Source organism: Gallus gallus, chromosome 2 (assembly GCF_016699485.2).
Source record: "Gallus gallus isolate bGalGal1 chromosome 2, bGalGal1.mat.broiler.GRCg7b, whole genome shotgun sequence".
NCBI lineage: Eukaryota > Metazoa > Chordata > Aves > Galliformes > Phasianidae > Gallus > Gallus gallus.
Genome location: NC_052533.1, coordinates 41,667,688 through 41,690,324, shown reverse-complemented (window position 1 = coordinate 41,690,324; position 22,637 = coordinate 41,667,688). Strand labels below are relative to the sequence as shown.

The 22,637-nt window shown below is 43.1% G+C and overlaps 2 protein-coding genes across 5 annotated transcripts in view; one reads left to right on the top strand and one right to left on the bottom strand.

The window, feature by feature from the left end:
- NEK11 (NIMA related kinase 11) overlaps nt 1-22,637 on the bottom strand; it is a 98,297-nt gene that overhangs the window by 44,332 nt on the left and 31,328 nt on the right. For all 4 annotated transcript variants that reach the window (XM_025147490.3, XM_040692898.2, XM_003640741.6 and 1 more), the window contains 5 exons: nt 22,413-22,539; nt 14,865-15,014; nt 14,704-14,782; nt 14,119-14,204; nt 10,765-10,884 (listed from right to left, as the gene is read on the bottom strand). In XM_025147490.3, coding sequence (XP_025003258.2) covers nt 10,765-10,884; nt 14,119-14,204; nt 14,704-14,782; nt 14,865-15,014; nt 22,413-22,539 — 562 coding nt within the window. The remainder of the gene's footprint in view (nt 1-10,764; nt 10,885-14,118; nt 14,205-14,703; nt 14,783-14,864; nt 15,015-22,412; nt 22,540-22,637) is intronic.
- Nucleotides 952-5,669, top strand: LOC776146 (SUN domain-containing protein 3-like). Its single transcript, XM_025147492.3, has 9 exons — nt 952-1,101; nt 1,202-1,263; nt 1,422-1,482; nt 1,854-2,010; nt 3,025-3,109; nt 3,581-3,693; nt 4,187-4,357; nt 4,706-4,798; nt 5,471-5,669. Exons 1-9 carry the CDS (start codon nt 1,067-1,069, stop codon nt 5,612-5,614), a joined length of 921 nt encoding a protein of 306 aa, XP_025003260.2. The 5' UTR covers nt 952-1,066; the 3' UTR covers nt 5,615-5,669.

Here is a 22,637-nt window from a genome sequence, read left to right as displayed (position 1 = left end):
ACGAGGACAGGCTGAGGGAGCTGGGCTTGTTCAGCCTGGAGAAGCAAAGGCTGCGGGGTGACGTCATTGTAGCTAGCCTTCCAGTACCTAAAGGGAGCCTATAAGCAGGAGGGAAGTCACCTCTTTGCAAGGGTAGATAATGGCAGGACAAGGGGAAATGGTTTTAAGTTGAGGGAGGGAAGATTTAGGTTGGATATGAGGGGGAAGTTCTTTACAGAGAAAGTGGAGAGGTGCTGGCACAGGCTGCCCAGAGATGTTGTGGATGCCCCGTCCCTGGAGGTGTTCAAGGCCAGGTTGGATGGGGCCCTGGGCAGCCTGGTCTAGTATTAGATATGGAGGTCGGTAGCCCTGCATGCGGCACGGGGGCTGGAGCTTGATGACCCTTGAGGTCTCTTCCAACCCAAGCCATCCTATGATCCTGTGATCCCTATGCTCTTCCCCTGTGGGCTACTTGTAAATTTGCAGTGGCATGCCTTGACATCTTTTGAAAAGCAGTGACTTTTATTCATGTATGCGCATGGAAATTGTCACGAGCAGGAAGAACTGCGTGCAGTTTTTTCCTGTTGGTGTTTTCTACAGGAACCGCCATTTGCAGTCCTTCACGTCTGCTTGTGCCATGGCTGTAATGCAACGCTGGCTGACACTAGGAAGGCAGATACAGGAAAGCACTGGAAAAGTCTGGGGACCCAGCGTGAGACATCTGACGTACAGAGCATCAAAAGGCGGGACTGAAAAAGGCGGCCTGTAGCTGCCAGCCTGTCTCCCTTCAGCAGGATCCTACCAAGCAGGCTGCTTGGCAGGAGGTGTTGTGGTCTTGTAGGATCTTTCCTCCTGCTGGCAGGAGGTGCAAAACCTGTTCCCTGTCAGGCTGGGCTGTTGCTCAAAACATGGTGCTGCCTCCTCTGCGGTGACATCACTGACCACTGTGAAGTCACAGTGGGCCCTCAGCACAGAGGCAGCTTGTCCCCACGCCTCTGGCACTCTCGGTCCTGACAGCACGGCTGTTGGAGAGGGTTTGGCTCACTGCTTAGCGAGCTGCGTGTTTTGTTCCTTGTGCTGCAAGGAAATGGAGCAACAAGGGCATGGCGAGCGGGGCAACTGGTAAGGATATGGTTCCTTCCTGAGCTTTAAACATCTGTTGCTCCGTAGTGCAGATACTGCCTGCTTCACCAGTCTTCCCCACACTTCTCCTCCTTCATAGGCAAACTAAGGTTTGGAAGACAGTTGCCCTGGTGCTGGTCACAGTGGCTGTGGCGTCCTTCGGTGAGTCTCTGTAGAGCTCTGACTTGAGGATGCTTCTTTTGGAAGCCCCCAATGGTTTGTTCTGCCCAGGGCTAGGGTTAGGGGAGTGGGCAGCCCAAGGCAGAACCCCAAGTGTTTATAGAGATGATTTATTGAGAGCTTTGTGGAATTCCTGACAGGCGTTTATTGCGTCGGAGGTCTTGTGGAAGGTTTAAAGACAACAGCAGGAGTGACTGCAAGGTAAAAAGCCACCTCCCTTAGGCTAGACCCTTCTTTAAAGGACTTCTGCCCCTTGTCCATGACCGCTCGTTACCCGACTCTGACTTCCCTGGCGCAGTGCCCCGAGCTTCTCCCATTTCCCATTCTCCTCTCTCAGCTTTTCTTTCAAACTGCTCTAGCTCCACGTCCATTAGTTCCCCCCGAGTTACCCAGGAAGCCTGGAAGCACCTTCTCGGTCGGGAGCTCTTGGAGCTGGCCAACCAGAATTGTCACCTCCCTATTAAATCTTGGTGACCCCGTCATCACGCAGAGTGAGGCTCGTTCACTGCCTCAGTCCCACAGCTTGTGAGAAGACAGCTGTGTACACTCTCTCCATCACCTGCTGTCTCTAGGCTGGTGCGTGGTGATGGGGAAATGCTGAGCCTTGACGAAGAGCTTGCTAAGGTCCAGCGGCAGCTTCATGTCCTGCAATGGAGAGCGAGGGACATCACTGAGCGTGCTCTCCACGAAGCCCTGAGAAGAACTGAGCTCCCAGGCTTTACAGGCGAGGTAAGAGGCCACTGCAGATAGCTCTGCTAAGAGAGTTCTTTCCCCACTCTGGCATTATATCTTGCTACCATTCCCTATCACAGCCAGCTAAAAGTCTTGTCCTGCAGGAAGAAACGCTCGTGCATTGCCCCTGGTCCTTTCTTTTGTTGCTTCGGAGTTCTTGTAGGGGAAAGGAATGTACTGTGGTGGGAATTTCAGATGCCTCAGTCATTTCTTGCTCTCTGTCGGGTGATCCTGAGGGGAGGACTGGAAAGAAAGAGCGGTCTCAGCAGTCCATACCTGCACCTGCTGCTGTGCGTGAGGTGGCAGGTTCCCCTGGAAGACCTGTAAGCCAGCACCCTGAGTTGAGACTGGGAGCCCTGGGTTCCTGGGGCCTGTGCCGATCCATGGGCACTGTTGTGTTTCAGCCTCCCCGTGGGGCATCCAGTCTGCAAGCTGTTCTGGTTTCAGAGCCCCTGCTCCCTGGATACCGTCTCTTTTGGTGGCTTGAACTCGCATGGTCCCAGGTCTGCCCGAAGCCTGAGCTGACCCGTGCTGGGAATCTCCAAGGCCATGTTAGCCTGAGGCCTGGCATCAGTTCCCTCTGCATTTTGCCTTTCTTCCCCGTTGCAGTAGGCGAGCTGTGTCTTCCGCTTTAAGTTAACTCTCCGTGAATGGCTGGACCTCAGCTGTTGTGGTGACCTCTGGGCAATCCCTGCCTTGTGCCTGACTCGAGCCCCATCTCCTGGCCAGGAGTCAGTGCTGTCAGTGCTGCGTGTCTGTCGTGGGGCATCTCAACAGGAAACGTCCCTTCCTGCTGCATCCGTGTCCGGTGCGCCGGAGGGAGCAGCCTCTCCATTCCCGTGCCAGATAGTCACAGGAGAGCTCTGGAGGTTCCCAGGCAACTCCAGTGTTCCTTACATCCAAGTGGAGCAGCCGAGTTTGCTTTGGCTGGCTTTGCAGGGGAGCTGGGAGGCAACTCTTTTCCCTGTTCTCTTCCTTCTGACGAGCACTCTCCTTTGTCTTTCTTCCCAGGCTGTTCAAAAGATCATTCACCAGGTACTGGAGAAGCTGGAAGAAAGCCCATTCCAGATGACGAATTATGCCAGCAAAACTTCAGGTGAACTGTAGAAACAAACAGACCACACATGCTGGTTCCAAAGCGCTTCTTGTCCAGTTGGACAGGACGGGCATTTGAGCAGTGGCAGGGGGGAAGGGGTGAGGAGTGAATGGCCAGTGTGTGCCCTGAGAATGTGCTTGCTGGGAGAGTCTTCAGTGGGCTGGAGCACATCTGAAAAGCACTACACCTACTTGGTGGTGTTTGTCACGTGATTGCTCAGCTGGCTGGCAGTTTGTGCGGCCCCTTAGGATAGTTGGGTGAGTCCCTGCATTGTGTTGCAGAGGGCTATTGCAAGTGAGAACGTGGGGAATGTCACTGTGGGGGATGTAGGACTGCTTAGAAGCTCTTTTCAAGAGGACAGTGCAAAGGCAGCCGGCATCTCGGTGCGGCTGTTCATGCGGAAAACAATGTCAGCAGCCCTTGATTCCTCCTGGCCTCGCTTGACCGTTGTGCTTGTGTTTTACTTTGCAGGCGCCACTATCATTCGTTCCAAGACTTCTCCCTCCTGGATTGGAAGTGGGAGAGTCTTCTGGCAGTCGCTGCCTCTGATGGCTTATATGAGGCCTCCTGAGGTTATTCTGGAGGTAAGAACACCGAGAAACAGGGAGAAGAATGGTGCGGGGCGGAGGGGGCCAAATGCCCTGCTGGGGGTTGCCTTTACCCTTGTCCTTGCATCTCAGCTTTCTTTACCTGTGGTCTTCTTGCGAGGACCTACTCCCCTCCTGTGTATCCCGGCTGAGAATGTCTTCTGCCAGACTGCCCCAAGTCCTCTGTGCAGGCTTCTGCTAGCTTAGCTTGCTTGTCTTCCCAGCCACTGTGGAACTGTCAGGCTGGCACTGAAGGGGAACCCATCAGGTGCCACGAGAAATGTGGGTTGCGAGAACGCTGGGGCTCTTAGCGAACCCAAGCGGGCACGGGGGGGCGTGCGCTGCAGGAGGGCCCCATGTTGTGTTTGCCAGCCCATCCTGGCACTGCTCCTGAGCTACTTGCACAAGTCGGAGACTTGGCTGGTGCCCGTGGAAGGAGGTGGGACGCTCTTTTGCACATGAACACTGTTCCTTCTTCTCCTCTGTTTAGCCTGACAATCATCCAGGTAACTGCTGGCCCTTCCCAGGAAGTCAAGGGCATGTCTTCATCAAGTTGCCTGTGGCCATCTTCCCCATGGCAGTTACCATAAACCATGGGGTTCCAGCAGCAGCATACCATGCAGACAGCATCTCCAGTGCTCCAAAGGACTTCGCTGTCTATGTAAGTGATTCCTCTGGTTTGGAGGGGGGGGGTTTGCGTAGCATTTGATGCGGGGTGTGGTTGCAGATCCAAGAGGATGGCAGCGTGCAGTTCCTCCCTGCCTGGGAGGAGAAACAAGCTCCTCAGAGTTGCTCCATTTCCACAGCGTTCCTCTTTTGTCCAAGATAGCACAGCAAAGAAAGTTTCACGCTCTTGGGGCGAGTTGGTAGCTTGAGAGGCGGAGGGAAAGGGAAGTGGCACGGTGGATGGTCCTCAACCACCTTTGCTTCCAGTCCTTGTGGGGCTTTGTGATCCTCTGCTGGCAGCACATCCCACTGTTCTCTCTTCTCCACCCCTGTCTTTCTGTAGGGCCTGCAGGAGGAAGATGATGAGAAAAGAACGTTGCTGGGAGAGTTCACCTTCATGCCAGGCCAGGCTCCCGGTCAGACCTTCCAGCTGAAGGTACAGTGACAAAGAGGGGCGTGAAGCGTGGGAGAGGAGGACTGCGGTTGGCTGGGGAGAAGCTTCCAAGCAAGCCAGAGGCGTATGGGGGCCCTCTGGCATTTCTGCTGCTGCCACTTACTAACTGCACATGCCTGGAGTGCTGTGCTGTTCCTGTTTCCTTCTGGTTTTTAAGCTTCAGTGCTGCTTCAGATTTTAGCACTGCTAGGCTCCAGCTACCCTTGCAGCAGAAATCAACCATGACCAAGTGGCTTCCAATTGCACACAAGCGGCTGCCTCACGTAGTTTGCAATACTGTTGGTGTGCTACTTTCACGCTGGGGATGTGTGGCATTCCAAGGATTGTGTTGATGTCGGCAACAGGCAGCATAAGGAAGGCCATTCTGCTTGGGTGATATTCTAGGGAAGGCAATGAGAGTAACGTCCCTGCGTTTTCTCTGCATGACCACACACACTCAAAGCAAGTGCAAAGAACTTTTCTTTAAAACTCATGTGACCAAAGAGGTGGAGCAGGACAAGAAATGTCTGGATTGTGCTATGGCAGCATATCAGCGTGTCAAAAGACCTAGTAAGGCAGCCTGAAGGAAGGTGCTGCACGAGCGTGTCGCTGCCGCATTGTCAGTGGTCACAGAGAAGAGAGGAAAACTCAGTTCATTTCTTCTTCTCCTTGCAGAACGAGCACTCTGGGTTCATCAAGTACGTAAGGCTGCAAGTGCTGAGCAACTGGGGCCACCCAGACTACACCTGTCTGTATCAATTCAGGCTCCACGGCGATCCAGCCCATGATGGTGATGCTAGGGGAAAGCTATCTGCCTAGGGGAATGCTGGCTGGCTTAGTTCTCAATAAATTACTTTAACATTTCCCACGCTGAGTCTCTCTTGTCCATCAGAGTAATTGTTAAGAGATGTCCCTGTCTTTATCTCGACCCACGAGCTTTCCCATCCCCTGTTCTCCTGCTCTCCTGTTGGGGTGGAGGAGGGAGTGAGCGGCCTGGTGGGAGTTGGGCCCTTGTCTAAGGCTAGGCCAGCACAACCGCATATTAGGCTAAAACCTGCACAGGAGTCGAATGAACAGAGTTATTTCTGGGAGCAGTCAGACCGGGTCAGTTTTTGCTCGCTATCTTCATCAGTGACCTTTATGAAGGGCTAGAATGTGTCTTCAGCTCATCAGTTTTCAGATGACACGAATCTGGGAGGAGTGGCTGACACAGCGGCAGGCTGTGCTGCCATTCCTTGAGATGTGAACAGGCTGGTGAGTGAGGCAGAGAGGAACCTGATGAGGTTAAACAAGGGCAAGTGTGGACTCCTACACCTGGGGAGGAATAACCACATGCATCAATACAGGTCAGAGGCTGACCTGCTGGAGTGAAGCTCTGCAGAGAAGGAGCTTGGTGTCCTGGTGGGCAACAGGTTGGCCATGAGCCAGCAGTGCACCCTTGTGGCCATGAAGGCTAGTGGGATCCTGGGTTGCCTTCCGAAGAGCCTGGCCAGCAGGTCGAGGGAGGTGATCCTCCCCCTCTCCTCTGCCCTGCTGAGGCCACATCTGGAGTCCTGTGTCTCATTCTGGGCTTCTCAGCTCAAGAAAGACAGGGAACTTCTAGAGAGGGTGTAGCGGAGGGCCACAAGGATGAGGAGGGGCGTGGAGCATCTTTCTTATGAGGAAAGGCTGAGATAGCTGGGACGGTTCAGCCTGGAGAAGAGAAGGCTGAGAGCGGATCTTACCAATCAATGCTTATAAATATCTAATCCTAGAATCCTAGAATCATAGAATCATGGAATGGCTTGGGTGGGAAGAGACCTCAAGGATCATCAAGCTCTAGCCCCTCCGCCGTAGGCAGGGCCACCAACCTTCACTTGTAATACTCAACCGGGCTGCCCAGAGCCCCATCCAACCTGGCCTTGAACAGTTCTAGGGACAGGGCATACACAACCCCTCTGGGCAACCTGTTACAGCGCCTCACCACGCTCTCAATAAGAAAAAAAACTTCCCCCTGACTCCTAATCTAAATATCCCCTCCATTAATTTAAAACCATCCCCCCTTGTCCTGTCGCTATCTATCTGCATTAAAAGTTGATTTTCTTCATGTTCATCAACTGCCTTTAAATACTGGAAGGCTGCAATGAGGTCTCTCCACATCCTTCTCTTTTCCAGGCTGAACAAGCCCAGCTCCCTCAGCCTGTCCTCGTAGGGGAGGTGCTCCCGCCCTCTGATCATCTCTGTGGCCCTCCTCTGGGTCCTCTCCAAAAGCTCCTCGTCTTTCTTCTTTTGGCGGCTCCGGACCTGGATGCGGTACTCCAGATGGGGCCTCACGAGGGCGCAGTAGAGAGGGACAATCACCTCCCTGTCCCTGCTGGCCACCCCTCTTCTCATGGAGCCCAGGATACCATTTGCTTTCCGAGCTGCAAGAGCACACTGTTGGCTCATGTTAAGTTTTTCATCTGCCAGGACCCATAGGTCCTTCCCTGCAGGACTACTTTCAAGGATTGCTCCTCCCAGTCTGTATATATGCCTCAGATTCCCCCAGCCCAAGTGCAAAACCTTGCATTGATAAAGATGTTAAAGAGCACCGGTCCCAAGACAGACCCCTGGGGGACACAGCTCATTACCAGCCTCCACCTGGACATAGAACCATTAACCAACAGCCTTAGCTGACCATCCCTGTTGTAGTAGGCATGTTCCAAGTCATGGAAGATGAGCCGATGGGCAAGGAGGCTGGACTGGCTACACAGAGACCTTTGGCTGGAACTCAGGAACAAAAGGAATGCTTATGGTCTTTGGGCAAGCAACTTATGATGATTACAAGTATGTAGTGAACTGTGCAGGGAGAAAATTAAAAAAGCCAAAGCCCAGCTAGAACTGAACTTGGTCACTAAGGTGAAGGACATTTCTATAAATACAGCAACAGCAAGAGAGGGGTTTGGTAGAATCTCCATCCCCTGTTGGACAACACAGAAGGTAATGCAGTGACCAAGGATGGCCGGACCCAAATAGTTGTGGTCAGTGGAGTTAAATCCAGTTGGTGGCCAGTCAAGAGTGGTGTCCTCCAGGGCTCAGTGCTGCAATTGCTTCTATTTAATGTCTTTGTTAATGATCTTGACAAGGGAATTGAGCACACCCTCAGTAAGTTTGCAGACGACACCAAGTTGGGAGGGAGTGCTGATCTGCCTGGGGGGGTAAGGCACTACAGAGGGACCTGGATCGATGGGCCACAGTAAACTGTTTGCGTTTCAGTAGGGCCAAGTGTTGGGTCCTGCATTTTGGTCACAACGCCAGGCAACCCTCCAGTCTTGGGGAGGTGTGGCTGGAAAGCTCCCTGATGGAAAAGAACCTTGGTGTACTGATGGGCAGTTGGCTGAATATGAGCCAGTAGTGTGCTCTGGTGGCTGAGAAGGCCCATGGCATCCTGGCTTGCGTCTGGAATGATGTGGTGAGCAGGACTAGGGAAGGAATCCTGCCCCTGTACTCGGCAACAGTGAGGCCTCACCTCGAGTACTGTGTTCAGTTTTGGGCACCTCAGTACAGAAAGGACATTGAGGTGCTGGAGCAGGTCCAAAGAAGGGCAACAAGGCTTGTGAAGGGCTTGGAGAATATGTCCTATGAGGAGAGACTGAAGGAACTGGGGCTGTTTAGTCTGAGGAAAAGGAGGCTGAGGGGAGACCTTATTGCTCTCTTCAAATACCTCAAAGGTGCTTACAGCGAGAGTGGGGTTGGTCTCTTCTCACTGGTGACAGGCAACAGGACAAGGGGAAATGGCCTCAAGTTGCACCAGGGTAAGTTTAGGTTGGATATCAGGAATAACTTCTTTACAGAAAGGGTTGTTAAGCAGTGGAATAGGCTCCCCAGGGAAGTGGGTGAGTCACCATCCCTGGATGTGTTTAAAAATCCGTTTGGATGTGGTGCTCAGGGATATGATTGAGCGGAGGGTTGTTTGAGTTAAGGTAGCATGGTTATGTCGTGGTTGGACTCAATGATTTTTAAGATCTTTTTTAACCTGGGCAATTCTATGATTCTGTGCCAGGTGCTACATTAAGTAAATCCTCCAGCTTCCATCACTAAAACCCCTTCCCATTTATGAGTAGACTTGCACTACTGAATGAAGATCTCTAGTGTGAGAAGGTACTATGTTATTGTAGTCAGCAGGCAAAAACAGAGCTGAATATAGATCAATTTTAAAGATTTATGACTGAGAATAAGATTTGCCAATTAATATGCTGCCTAATATTACAAAGTAAATATATTTACTTTTGCTGCTGGGAAAAAAAAAAACAAAACATGAAAATCTAAATAGAGAATGCTAAAATACAAGAAAGCGGAGAAAACAAAAGGCAAACAAGAAATATCCTGCAATGAGTATTATTCCCTTGCTTCCAGCCATTTAAAAAAAATGAAAGAGACAGACTTCCTACTTATAGATTTCACATAAGAATGGGACTACCATACTGTTGAAAACTCCACACAGAAGAGGTGTTAAATTCTATATAATTGGTTCATTTCAAGCAGCTTTTTTAAAATGAGACTAAATTTACATACCAGCTTGAGTCTCAAATGTAATGTTTAGTGTCAGACAGACATAAATGCTGATCAGATGTATTTTCCAAAAGGAAAGGAAGGCCTTTAGTTTTTATTTGTCGCTTTTGGGCACAGATGCCAAGGGTTTGCACAAATAACACTAGGATACAATTTTACAGAGCATTTTCCCACAACTACAACTACTATTCATTTGCAGGCATATGCAACAGCTGTGAAGTTACTGAGGCCATAAATTCAGGCTTCATGTAACTTTGCACTATTTCTCTGTAGTTAGAAACCAATGCCTTACTGAATTGCTAGTGTGCTTTGGCATGGCAGGGTTAAGATACTGATTCTCATAAGGCTGAAGAAGTGGGTCCATGAGAACCTAATGAGGTTCAACAAGGCCAAGTGCAAGGTGTTGCACTTGGGTCAGGGAAATCCCAGGTATTTATACAAACTGGGAGAAGAACACCCTGAGAGCAGCCTGCAGAGAAGGACTTGGAGGTTCTGGTAGACAAGAAGCTGGACATGAGCCAGCAGTGTGCAATTGCAGCTCGGAAGGCCAACTGTGTTCTGGGCTGCATTAAAAAAGGGGTGGCCAGCAAGGAGAGTGAGGTGATTGTCCCCCTCTACTCAGCTCTTGCAAGGCCCCATCTGGAGTACTGTGATTGTATGATTCTATTCCTCAATTACTGTCTATAAATAACTAAATAAACATTTTTTAATTTACATTACACTTTGCAACATGCTTTTAAAGAAAACATTAAAAATGAATGTGGAGCTTTTCTGATTTTCATTCTCATCACATGAAACACTGAACATTTTTAACTGAAAAAAACTCAAGCGTGTCATCAAAACAGTATCTTCTTTCTATTTAAAAATAGGATCCGTGCATACAAACATAGCCTTCAAGCTGTTTCTCACATGCCACTCAGAAATGACACTTCAAATCCTCACTTTTATTATGTCTTTCTCGCTTAATAAAAAGCTATAAATTTTAAAACCCTTACAACGTGTTCATTTCCCTGCTGTCTGATCACTTGACAAGACTATTTCCTTTGAGCTGTTAGCTTTTATTGGCATATCTCTTAAGACAAAACAATTTACAAAAGCAGTATTGTTACTGAATATCTGACTCCTCAAAATGTGCAATCCTCAAAATGACAAGTCATCAACAAAATCCCCTATGGTAATGAATCTGAATATCCCTCATTAACTTATTTAACTAGAAATACTGTGCTCAAAGTATCAATTTGGGCTAATGCTCTGAATTCTTTTCTACATAAACAATTACCTTAATTTAACTCATCCAAAATTCCCATCCACTATGAGTAGCTAAAGACTGTTCCTATTTTTTGAGTTTTTATTCTTGACTGTTCTAACTCCCTAATCAGACCACTGAAAGGGGGAAACTGTATGGTTAGGGCACAATGACAATGTTACACACAACTTACTTCAACTTCTTGGCTTTTTCATCTGCAGCATTTAACTTCCTCAGCCTCATTCGTTCCCGTGGTGTCATTTTCTGTACTTCAGACAGTTGCTGTAGAGTTTGCAAATGAACTTTCCTCTGCCTGAAATTAAATGAATGCAAGCTTATCTTCATACAGAAATGTAAATATTGGTATTTGGATTTGGTATTGAAACATACTGACATTTCAAATGGAATAATTAAAAAGTCACAGGTACTATAATGGACTCAATAGACCTTAGTCTGGAAAGTAAATGCCTCTTTTAAATTGAAATATTTAAACTTGGATTCAGATTTGTGAAGAAGATGAACCATTTCAGGCATTTCAGGTGAAAACAGAAAAAGGTAAACTCAGCTCCTTAAAAGAATAAATGTTGAAGCACAGTGAAATATTTACCCTGCCAGGATTCATTACTGAGCATATTACAAATCCAATGACAGTTTTTAAATGAGAACCACAGAAAAGAAAAAAAAAAGAAATACCACACATACATTTTGTACTGATTGATAAAAGTTGGCTGCAATGAAAGAGTATTAATGTGTCTATAATGAAAGTCATAATTACCATGTTGTCCTTTTGAATTCCTGGTCCCAATCGATAACAATTTGCTTGTAAAATGGTCTCCATGGACCATCTTTGAAAGCTGAGCATGAATTATTGACATTTGTATCTCTGCTGTATTTACCAGCAGAGAAGAGCAACAGTAGCTGTATATCAGAAAAAATAATATTTATCTCAGATTTTACCTCACATTGTAGAGTAATTACAAAAACTGAACCACAGCTTGCAATTTCATGGCACTCACCTTTCACTCACACCAAAATTTTGTACTCTTTGTATTCAAGATATCAAGTATTCATTTCAAATGGCTATTGCTGCTCTTATGAGATAAATTCACTTATTTAAGAGTCCAGTTTTGTAACAACATAAATTGCAATACTACCATTTTGAAATAAAAAATTTAGAAACTGAGAAGCTTTCATTATGCCTCTCGATTCTTGTCAATAGAGGGAAATAGTGTAAAGATATGAAAATTGCTGTGAGATATGAAACACTAAGGACAAAAAGACTTTAATTATTAATGAAAATGAAACTAACTCTTCAACTATGAATAATGGAGGCACATTTCTTGTCCCCTGTAAAAAACAAACAAACAAACAAACAAACAAAACCCTTCCAATTTAAATTGTAAGAATCTCTTGGGAAAAAAGTCATTTTTCATCCAAGTTGAAACTGAACCTATACAGCTTTTCCTTACTTAAATATTTAAAATGTATGACTTGCACGAAACTGGAATAAACTAAGTCATTAGAGCTTTTACTATAAGAAATTACACTCAAATAAAAATGACAAAAAATAGTTCTGGTGAGGAAAAAAGAATCAGAAATATAAGGTAGTATTGACCGGGGAGGATTGACAGGGGAGGACACCACAGCAAACAGGTCCCTGTACACACACACACACTGCAGCAGATGTGGTTAAATCACTATGTCATTCCTCTTCTTCCTTTTTTTCCTTCTTTTTGAATGTCACCATTTTTCAGCTACTTTTACTTCACTTTACCTGCCTCGTTGGATCTGTGATTGAAAAAGATATGTGGCATTTTGTTTACCAGTGCCAATACAGGCAGCTAACTGTCTCGTAAATGCAATTAAATTCATAACAGAATTATGATTTTGTACACATTCTAAACATTTAACCACAGATAATCAGACTACAGCGCTTCTGAAGATAATTTATCCGTAAGCTTTTTCTAGGACTTTTGATTTCAAATTGATGCTCTGAACTTCAAGGTAAATTTCCATGCTCTTACAAAGACAGTTGTTATCCATAGCTGCACAGTTTTTAGGACTCTGGAGGTAGGCCCAGAATTAAAAAAAAAAAAAGCAATTTAAATTGCTTTTCACAGAAGTATAAGATGATGCTTGTGATTAGAACTTGCTCTTCATCGTAAACACTTGAGAATTACTTTTAAACAAGAATACTTACAGACTCCAGGATATTACATCTGTGTCCTGCCTGAGTGCTAGCTCAGTTAATATGTAATGTCCTTTTGAAAAGAGATGAGACTTAACAATGACAAAGGATCAGGTATGGAACATAGTATTTGGTACAGATAATAGAAAATGGTTTTAACAGCCTCTTCTAGAAGCATAGTGATAGCTGAAGTCTAGGTATGTACTTTGCAGGTAAAAATACTGCATCCTGAAAGCTATAATATTTTGATGCATACAGATAATTTGAAATCCCGTACAGATTATAAGTGAAAAAAAAAAAACCCACAAAGGCATGGATTAAGAGTTTTTTCAAGATTCTCACAGTATATATTTTAACAGCTTTTTAACACTCAGTGTAATATATACAGAATTGGCATAACATTTGGGCAAGGTTTCAGTTCCTCAAAACCAGCTAAGGTATATGTCTGAGGAATACCTCTGCAGCTAACTACATTTCATTTGAATAGACAGGAATGCACACAGAGTTAATTAAGTCAATGCAAGCACAGCAGCAATAGACAAAAGATATGTCTAATATTTTCTGAGTACATCAGCAAGTGTGATTCTTGGTTTCCAGCATACTTACAAAGGGCTATTTCTAGCAGAATCAATAATAGTGGCATAGTAAGAAGGCCAAAAATTAGATAACATGGCATCATTTGTTACTGCCTTTCACACCTACGCTTGCAAAGTTCAACCATGTGTTTACACTAAAGTGGAAATCAAAACAGAGAATTCTGGTCTGACAAAATGATAGAGACTCATCTGACAAGAGAGAGCAGGAATGGAAAGGACAGAGTGGAAACTCAAACCACAATTTCTAGTGATGAGAGCTTTACAGATACACTCCAAGCAGTCACACTGGGTAACAAAAGTGTACAGAAGATTCTGCTGAATCCCTATGTCTTTATTCCACATTCTTCTTATCACTAATATTAAACAATTCCTTTGTTCGCAATGCTGTAGCTGATCACTCCTCCCGAAGGAAGGAAATGTCTATGATATAACTAAAACAACGAGCTAAGCCTTCAAAATATACAGAAAATTTAATTACATACCAACTGCTAATAAATCAATTTGTGCATATGCTACACATGCATGCAATATATACAATTTACAGTTACAGAATAAAAATATTTGATTATTGGAACCATTTTTTTGCCCTAAGTCTTAATTATGAAACTCATTAATGTGATCGTTCTGTATTTCTGAGGAATGGCAAAATCCCTTTAAAAGCAAAGCGTTATGAAATTAACGCAAACAAATGCTCAGAGCAGGATACTATTTGGCAACACTAATTTTTTATAGAGCTGCCCACAAAAGATTTAAAAATACTTACACAGCATCAAAAATGGGAGCAGCTTCTTTCTGCCAGTTAAGCCCCTTGTCTTTTGCAGTCATACATGTGAAATTGTACTGTATGTTCTGTAAAGAAATAAAATAGAAGTGATATCAGTGCCTGAGGCCAACGTGATCCAGACTCCAACCTATTATCCAAAACAGTCCTAATGCAAAAAATGATTAAGCAGTTTCCTTCCTTACCTCCTATGAAAGTAATATATCGCATATGTTGAAGCAGGGACCAAAAAAGCAAGATGCACTGCCTTTCATTAAAACTATGCCTAACCAGAACAGATTAAAAATTACATGTCCCCAGGCCTAAACGATCTGCACTTGTTATGCCTAAGTGCCCATTCTCCTTACTGTTCATGAGATTTTACAGGGGGGAAACATTTAGCATGTCAGGTGAGAAGGGCTTCATTTTCCACTGCCTCCCTGCCTCAGTCAGGTTGTAATTTAGATCAGAAAGTCTCTTGATTAATGTTCCCACAGGCTGCTGACTTATTTTTTCTCCACACATTTTCTCCATCTGCATTCTACTTTTGTGAAACACATATGTCTACCACTTTATCTTCTTGTATACCTTTAGTTGCTCATCAATATAAGGGATTTTTAGGATCTCTCCTGCTGCTGGTCTCAGCGAAGGATTCTTATTTAACATGCTGAAACATTAAAAAACAGTAGTGATAATGCAGTCAGTTTCTGAATTAACTTAAGAAGTAGCTAAACAAGAGAACAACACACCTGCTCAGCACAGCATTCAGACTGCTTGGATATCTATCAGGAAGAGAAGGTGTATCGCCTTCGACAATTTTTAGCACAACAGACAAAAAATTGTGTCCAGAAAATGCATGGTTCATGCAGCACATCTCGTATAAAATGCATCCCAGAGACCTTGAATAATAAAAGAAATAGCATTATTTTTACAAGTAGCATACATACATAGTGACATTACAATAAGAAATGTCCTATTATGCTCACGGTTATGTTATCTTTTTCATCTGAAAAGATCACTATTTGTCATTCAGATCACAAACAGGTATTGTTGCAAATAGGAGATCCTCATTCCATTTGCCTAAGTGCAGGGAAAAGAATCTACAATCTGTATATAAAGTCTTATATGCATATACATACATACATATATGCACATACACAAATATACACATACATATAAATGTATTTAAACACTGATTTGGCCAAAACTGATTTGTGTGGCTCAGAGAATTATCAAATTTTACATGACTGCATTATACTGAAATATTTAAAATCAAAGTTCCTCAAAATTTTACTTGGAGAAGAAGAAAATGGAATATGCACGGCTGGAGACCCAGTGGAGAACCAGTGTCAGTTTTAGATCCTTAAAAACCGTGAGGAATGATGACAACCAAAGAATTTTAAGTGGGCCTCTGGTCTACCATCACCTCCATCTCCAACAGCAGAGCAGCATTATTCCTTACGTAATATCTGACTGTGGTCATTTACAGGAGCAGTATGAAAAAAAGCATACTGAGGATACGTGGAAGTACGCATAGGTGAATAGCATTGCTGAAAAGTATATAAACATTATCTTTGAAGCAACTAATGAATACAATTTAAATCATTTGTTTTGGTTAAAGAAGAGGAATGAGATCAGCCCATCCGGCAACAAAAGAAGAGTAAGTAATAGTAAAGCTGAAATCCAGGTGCCACATACAATAAAACAAGGACTATGGGAGAGAAGGGCTCTCTAACTGGTGCTTTTCAAAGCTGTATCTGAAAACAACTAGAACAGTTTTGCTATCAATTGCATAACTACAGAGATACCTAAATAACTGTATGGTGTCTTAAATATTTAGTTGTCAATTCGCTTTCAAATTTCCAGAATCAGTAAATTGTAAACACATAGAGAAGATCTATGTTTATGATGTTTAAACTCTAAAACAAGATAATCACTACCTGAGGAAATACTTCCCAACAGAATCCAGCACAAGGCATATGAAAGCATCGAACAAAAATGGAAACCCACCAGAGGGAAGAAAGGAAAATCCCAGCCTGATGGACTGTACTAAAACTGTTTTGTGCAGGATCAATCTGTTTTGGATTAATTCTGGCAGCCAAAAAGTGCTTAATGAGGCATTAGGAGGACAGGATTTGCCACATCAGGGAAGCCCATTTATTCAGCTAGATGAGCCCTCTGACTACACCAGAGGTTTGGAGAAAGATGAAAAAGAACACTCAAGGCATACTGGTAGAGCCAGGACAGCAAACAGGCTACCCAGAGAAAAGTCTCTGGTCCATCAAAGAGAAAAGAAAAAAAAGGAAAAAAAAAAGAAAATAAAAAGGAGGAAAAGAAAAGGGTTTTTACTTCAAGACACAACTCTTTGAAATGTTATAAATACCTCCTAGGCTTAGAAATGCCCTGGGTCCTGGAGAAAGGCAACTTTTTTCCCAGGACAACTGCTGAGTTGTAGTTGCCTGGGGGAATTACTAAACTTTAGCCTCCAGACTGCATTACTCCGAGCAGTTCTTTCACCAGTCCCAGCCAAAGCATACTGTAACGAGCATATTCAGCAAGGGAAAATTGCTTCCCAATTTGCCAATGACCCAGAGACATAATTTAATTACTTTTATAACCTTAGCTCATTTAACTACCATTGTTACGAAATTCTAAAATGGTTATTAAACTATCCAACCACAGCACTTGGTTTGATAGCATCCTATCTTCCTGAATACATTTGAAGAATGTGCTAAACAACACTGCATTAGAGCAAAACTGATGCATGGTCATTTCACCTTCAAGCCATTTATGCTCAGTTACTGCACAAGTAGGAGCATCTGGACAGGTTTCAGTATATTATCTACAACACTGACTGACAGACCTCTAATTTCTCCTTCATACATTTAATACGTTCTAATATTTTGTAGAAATTTCTGAAATACTTTATATTCCTTTAAAGGCTGTAGGATGCACATTAGCTTTTAAATGAAACAATAAAACCAGACTAACTAAATGCATATGCTTCTGTGGCTTGCATATCACAGTCTGATTGTAACAGCAGGTCTGAAGAATTTGCTGACTCCAGGGTCTTTGAGGAATACATACACGTACACACGTACGTTGCTCCAAAAGTAATGTCTTCTATTTATTTCCTCAGAAACTACAATAAATACAAAGAGCACAGTAGCAGTATTTGATTGAGCAAATTCTCAGCTATAGAATGTTATTTTTGCACATTGTTACCATAATTACCAATGCATTTTTGCCAGCAATGAACAAGAGCCCGCATGTCACACCCATAAAAACACGCTCCAGTGGAGGTGACTCACTGTCACTGTCACCACTGCTGAAATGCACCACTGTGCTCACATCCACTGTTTGGTCTCCATAAATGTTCAGCAAGTGTTAATGAATGTCAATGGCTGCAATTTTTCTGCATGGAGGAATTTAATTACACACCTTTGCTTCATACGCACTTCCATGTCAGACACCATGTTGTCAGAGTGCCCCTCTGCTGCCATCTGTCACATGGCAACAACACGTAACAGAATATTGCTGAGAAGGTTCAGCCTTTACTGTCATACCACCAACATCTGCCTCTCACATAGCATACAAACATGAAAAAAAAACAGGAGGCATTACTTTTGGAGCAGCTTTTGTATGTACCATCATGACATTTTCATGCCCTGCTTTTCAGGTCTTTATGGCATGGCTTCTCCCTCTATAGTTGAGCAGCAGCTATCATTAATCTTCCTGACAATTTCTGGGGGTTATCTGTTGGTGTCCTTCTAATGGAGACAAGTAGACCTGGGTCACATGGCTCAGTCTGTTAAAACCAACTGGAAAGAATAGCAGCACACTAATCCTCACAATCCTTAAATTATGTAAAGTCTTTCTGTGAGGAAGGATCCAGGCTGTCTGTGCACCCAAACTCTCACTTGCTTTTTAAATAACTCTACACACTCAATGGATATTTCCATTGAATTATCCCAAAGGAATCTCCTGTCTGTCATCTTAGAGAGGCCGAGCACACAGCAGCTTTTGAAAATATATATATATGTATATATTCACATGCAATTTACAGTATTGCTATATATATGTATTTATCAGGGTTACACTGCACGTTCCAGTAAGATGTCTAAGCATCTCCCCAGCACTTTAAGACATTTTTCATTCCCACAAAACCTGCCAGCTTTTATAAGTCATTTCCAAACCCACAGCCATTAACATCTGGGAAATTCTGAAAGCCTGAGGAGTCTCCCAGAATCACACGTACTCTGTGTACACTGTGTGTTAGGTATCAAACTCCTCTTACAGCATTAGTAGTTCATCCAGTCAATAAATAATATTTTATATTAAGTACAATAAAATAGATAGGGTTAGCAGCAAACCTGTTATAATATTTTAACAAATACCCTTCCTTCTAATGGAAAAATCCCAATCCAAAGTGTTTCTCACTACGAGATCAATTCAAATAACCTCCTCAAATGATGTGGAAACTATTGTTGTCTAGATTGCATATTTTAGAAGTAAGTTAGGATACTGCCAAACCTTTATATTTGGGTGAGCAGCCCTCTTATGCCAGTGGAGTTATGTCCACCAATAGGGGCCACAAGCATCAAATGGATTTCCAGGTTTGGGTCACTGTAAAAAGAATGTTATTATAATCTTTTCAATGTAGGAAAGGTTCCTCCTCTTTTTATTTCCCTCATTTGTGGGGTGGGAAGAGCTTGATGACTTCTGGTATACAGTAGCAATTACAAAAAGGTTTTCAGTTGGCCCAGACATTTAATAGTCTTATAAACATCTAGCATTTCTACAGTACAAAGCAATGAAAATAAAAATGAAAGAATATTTCATTCCTACAGAATGCTTTATTTGTTCTTATCATCCGATACATAACCTCAGCAAAACAAGGTATTATATTTCTTCAGTTGCAGATGTTTGAGTTCAGCTCAGATGCACTGAATTTTCACTGGGTGATGATGACTCCTTTTACTATTGAACTAAAATAGCTCTCATTTAAAACAATGTAGGCACATATTGGTTTGTTGCTACCTGTATGTGGGCTGCTGAAAGCGATCAGAATCAAATACTACGTCTCAATATTTAAGAATCCAGAATAATCTGTACCCCTTCGATTCTGAAATCAAATATTTGTTTCAAAATGAATATCAGTAAGATTATTGCACCTGCATAATCAGCTAAAGGGGTCCTTTTTGCAGTTGTTTGGAGATAGATGGAGGAATTTGGGAGGAAAAAGATAATTTAGACATATCTATTAATATAAATTGCAATTCTATTTGTGCTTTGCTTGAAGACACAGAGTTCAGAAAATCTGAGACAAAATGGTAATACTGTTTCTGTAAAGACACAAATCAGGATGAAATTTTCCCTCATTAAGTCACATGATGGTAATTTCTGTCTGTCTTAAATTCCATAAAATGAAATACAAAGCATGCTAAGGAAAAAAAAAAAGATGTACTGAAAGGGAAGCTTACATTTCACAAATCATACAGCTTTTAAGATGTTTTTGTTGCGCATTTATCTCAGAATTAAGAGCAGAGATCGCTTCAGTGAAGTTTACTGATTCATAACAGTGAGGATCCGGCCCAACTTCTTCAAAGTATGATGTCTGCTCCAGCCCTGGCTTTCATAGGAAAGCTCCAGGTTTCATATAAAATTACATTTTAAAAATTCCATCAGTGAAACGTTACTCCAAACAGTATGGATTAATTCTACTGCTGTTTTTGAAAATTATCTACTGAAATCTGGCACACAAAATTAAAAAAAAAAATCAATTTTTAGATTGTTAAAGACAAATTGGGGCAGAAGCATAGGTAGCAAGCGCAATTAAAATGAAAGTCCTAAGATCAGTGGCACAGGGAGCCCAATTCATCCAAACTCCACAGAAAAACCATCTGTCAAAATCTGACAGTACTTGGCAGCTGAGTACAACGGATTCAAATGTGACATTACTTTTTCTCTGGAAGACAAAAAGGAAGCTATTTATACCTCTCTTGTAGAGAATTTGCTATGTTTCTACGTGACAAATACATTTGTTTTTCAACAAAATTATTTCTGCTATCATTTCTGCCTCTGAGAAAATTTCTAACACATAGTATGCACAAACCTTTTGCAAAGTTCATGGATGGAGTTTGCCATAATATACTCATAACTTTGAAAAGGATACAGTCTGCATACGCTTTATCCTATCTACTCAGAAACAAAATAAGATAGCCATGGCACTGGAAGGCAGACAAAATTTGCACTGGAGGATCTATACATGCAGACTACAAGCCAGTACAGATTACAGAGTCTCATTTAAGCAGCCCCAAATTCTTTGGATTGGAAAAACCTGTGAGTGCAATACAGTGCTAACAACCAGTGGCTTGTTAACTTTATTGGACATTTGAACACAGAGGCAGTTTCAGGTGAGATGGGAGAATGATGCTCAGTCTGCAAAATGAAAAAAGCAGGACCTAAAGTGGCTGCAAGCTGTTGTGCCAAGGGAACCTCCAGTTCTCTGGAATAAAAACGATCTCAGGGAAAGCTACAACAGCCCATTTTAGCTCTAGAGACATTTGTAGGAGCTATCACTGACCTTCATGGAAAGTCTGGGCTTTCTAGGTTGCATGAAGACACTGGAAAGTACGAAGGTCTCTCTGATGTTCAGAAAACCTTATATTTCAGAGATGAAAAGCTAGCACCTGCTAGAGATCAAGACAGGCCTTAGGAGAGAATGTCACCTCAGGTACTCACAGAAGACTTGAGTACCTTTTTCACAAGTCCCTGAATATCCTGCAAAGCAGCACAAGGATTTCATCTTCCTTGAATCAGGGCAGAAGCTGGGCTGATTGGCCACACACATGCTCTCCAGGCAAGGATGTCCAGGATCTCCCCAAGGTTCCCTTTACATAAGGCCAGAAGCTTCAGAACACATTGTGGTGGCCATTCTTTCCAGTGTGACTGTGCTCATGGACTGAGCTGGGTCTTTGAGCTGGCAGCAATGAGTGCTGCGCTCCCGCCTGCCCCAGCTTGCCTCCTGCAGAGTCATTAAATGGGAACAAACAGTGACTCTGCTCCTCCTGCTAGAGGGTTCAGACAGTAAATGCAATTACTCATGTCAAAGCCCTTTATCTTGTTCTGTAAGGCCTCCAAAGCCCTAACAGTGAATGCTCCTGAATGCTACCTCAAAGCTGAGCTCTGAAGCTTAGATGCTAAGTCTTCCTTTCCGTTTATGAAGTTCATATATGGAGTTCACCTTTACTAGGGCTTCTTACATGTCACTGCATTAAAGTTGTTCACAATGGGAACAGACTGTTCTGCAGCTCATCTGATCTTTTAGTCCTTTCCTTCTCTCTCATGCATGGATGTCATACAATGGGCCACAGAACATAGTGTGGTTTGAAGGACACAAGACCAGCCTCATCAAATATAGGCTCAGTTAAAAAAATAAATAACCACATATAGAATAACAGTTCTTTTTAACATTCCTACATTTCCTCTGCTGAAGTCAGAATTGAAAAAAATATATTGTTCCTCAAGTGGCAAAAATACTGTCATTTTGTCCATTTTATCCATCTCCTCGGTTTTACATTCTATAAAAGGAATGAATATTTTGTGCCATATAAATGCCTTATGTATAGATATTACTATTATAAGCAATGATGACAATATAATTAGGCATGGTGAGATAAAACTGGGATCAAATGAAGTCAAAGGCAAAATTCCTAACAATTTTAATAAGACTGACACTTCAGTCTTTGTAAGGAAAGAAGCTAAGAATGCTACCTTTCTCCCTAAGGTAAAAACTTGCTATCACTTTTTGAAGGAAACCAATTTATTTAATGAGTTGGAGCTGCTGACTGAAGGAAAATGAGCTGTCACATTAAAAAAAGCCCCTAAAAACCAAAGAGCCCAAAACAATTGCAGAACTTGACTTCTCATGTGTCAAGCAATAAAAAATGAGCTTTCATGAGCTTTATCAAAAGTATTTATATCTAACAACTGGAGAGGCTTCTCAGTAGGAACAGACATTCAAATTTACCAGTCCTTGTACTAACCTGATATCAAAAAGCAGCAGAGAGACTCAGCTAACTTCAGTTAATAGGTCTAGTTAATAGGTCTAACTTCAGTTAATATGTTGATATGATAAAAACTGTTGCTAGAGAGGAAAAGGGAGAGGAAAGGAGGAGAGGGAAAGGACAGGAGTTCCTAAAGACAGTTAAATGCTGACCTTGGCAACAGATGACATTTAAGACATTTCCTTTTCACTGGATGTATATGAATGAAATAGCATGCTGACTACTCACCAAATATCAGATTTTGTGTTATATCCTTGGTGTTTCAGTGCCTCTGGACTCATGTAGTATGGTGTCCCTGTAAATGTTGTTGCCAGATCACAGGAGCCCATCAAAAGACAAGAAACTCCAAAGTCCCCTAAAAGTAACAACAGAAGAATCCACCCCCAAACAATTAAGCACAATAAGGTTAAAATTCATACAAAGAACTTAGAGATTACCACAGCTTTCATACAC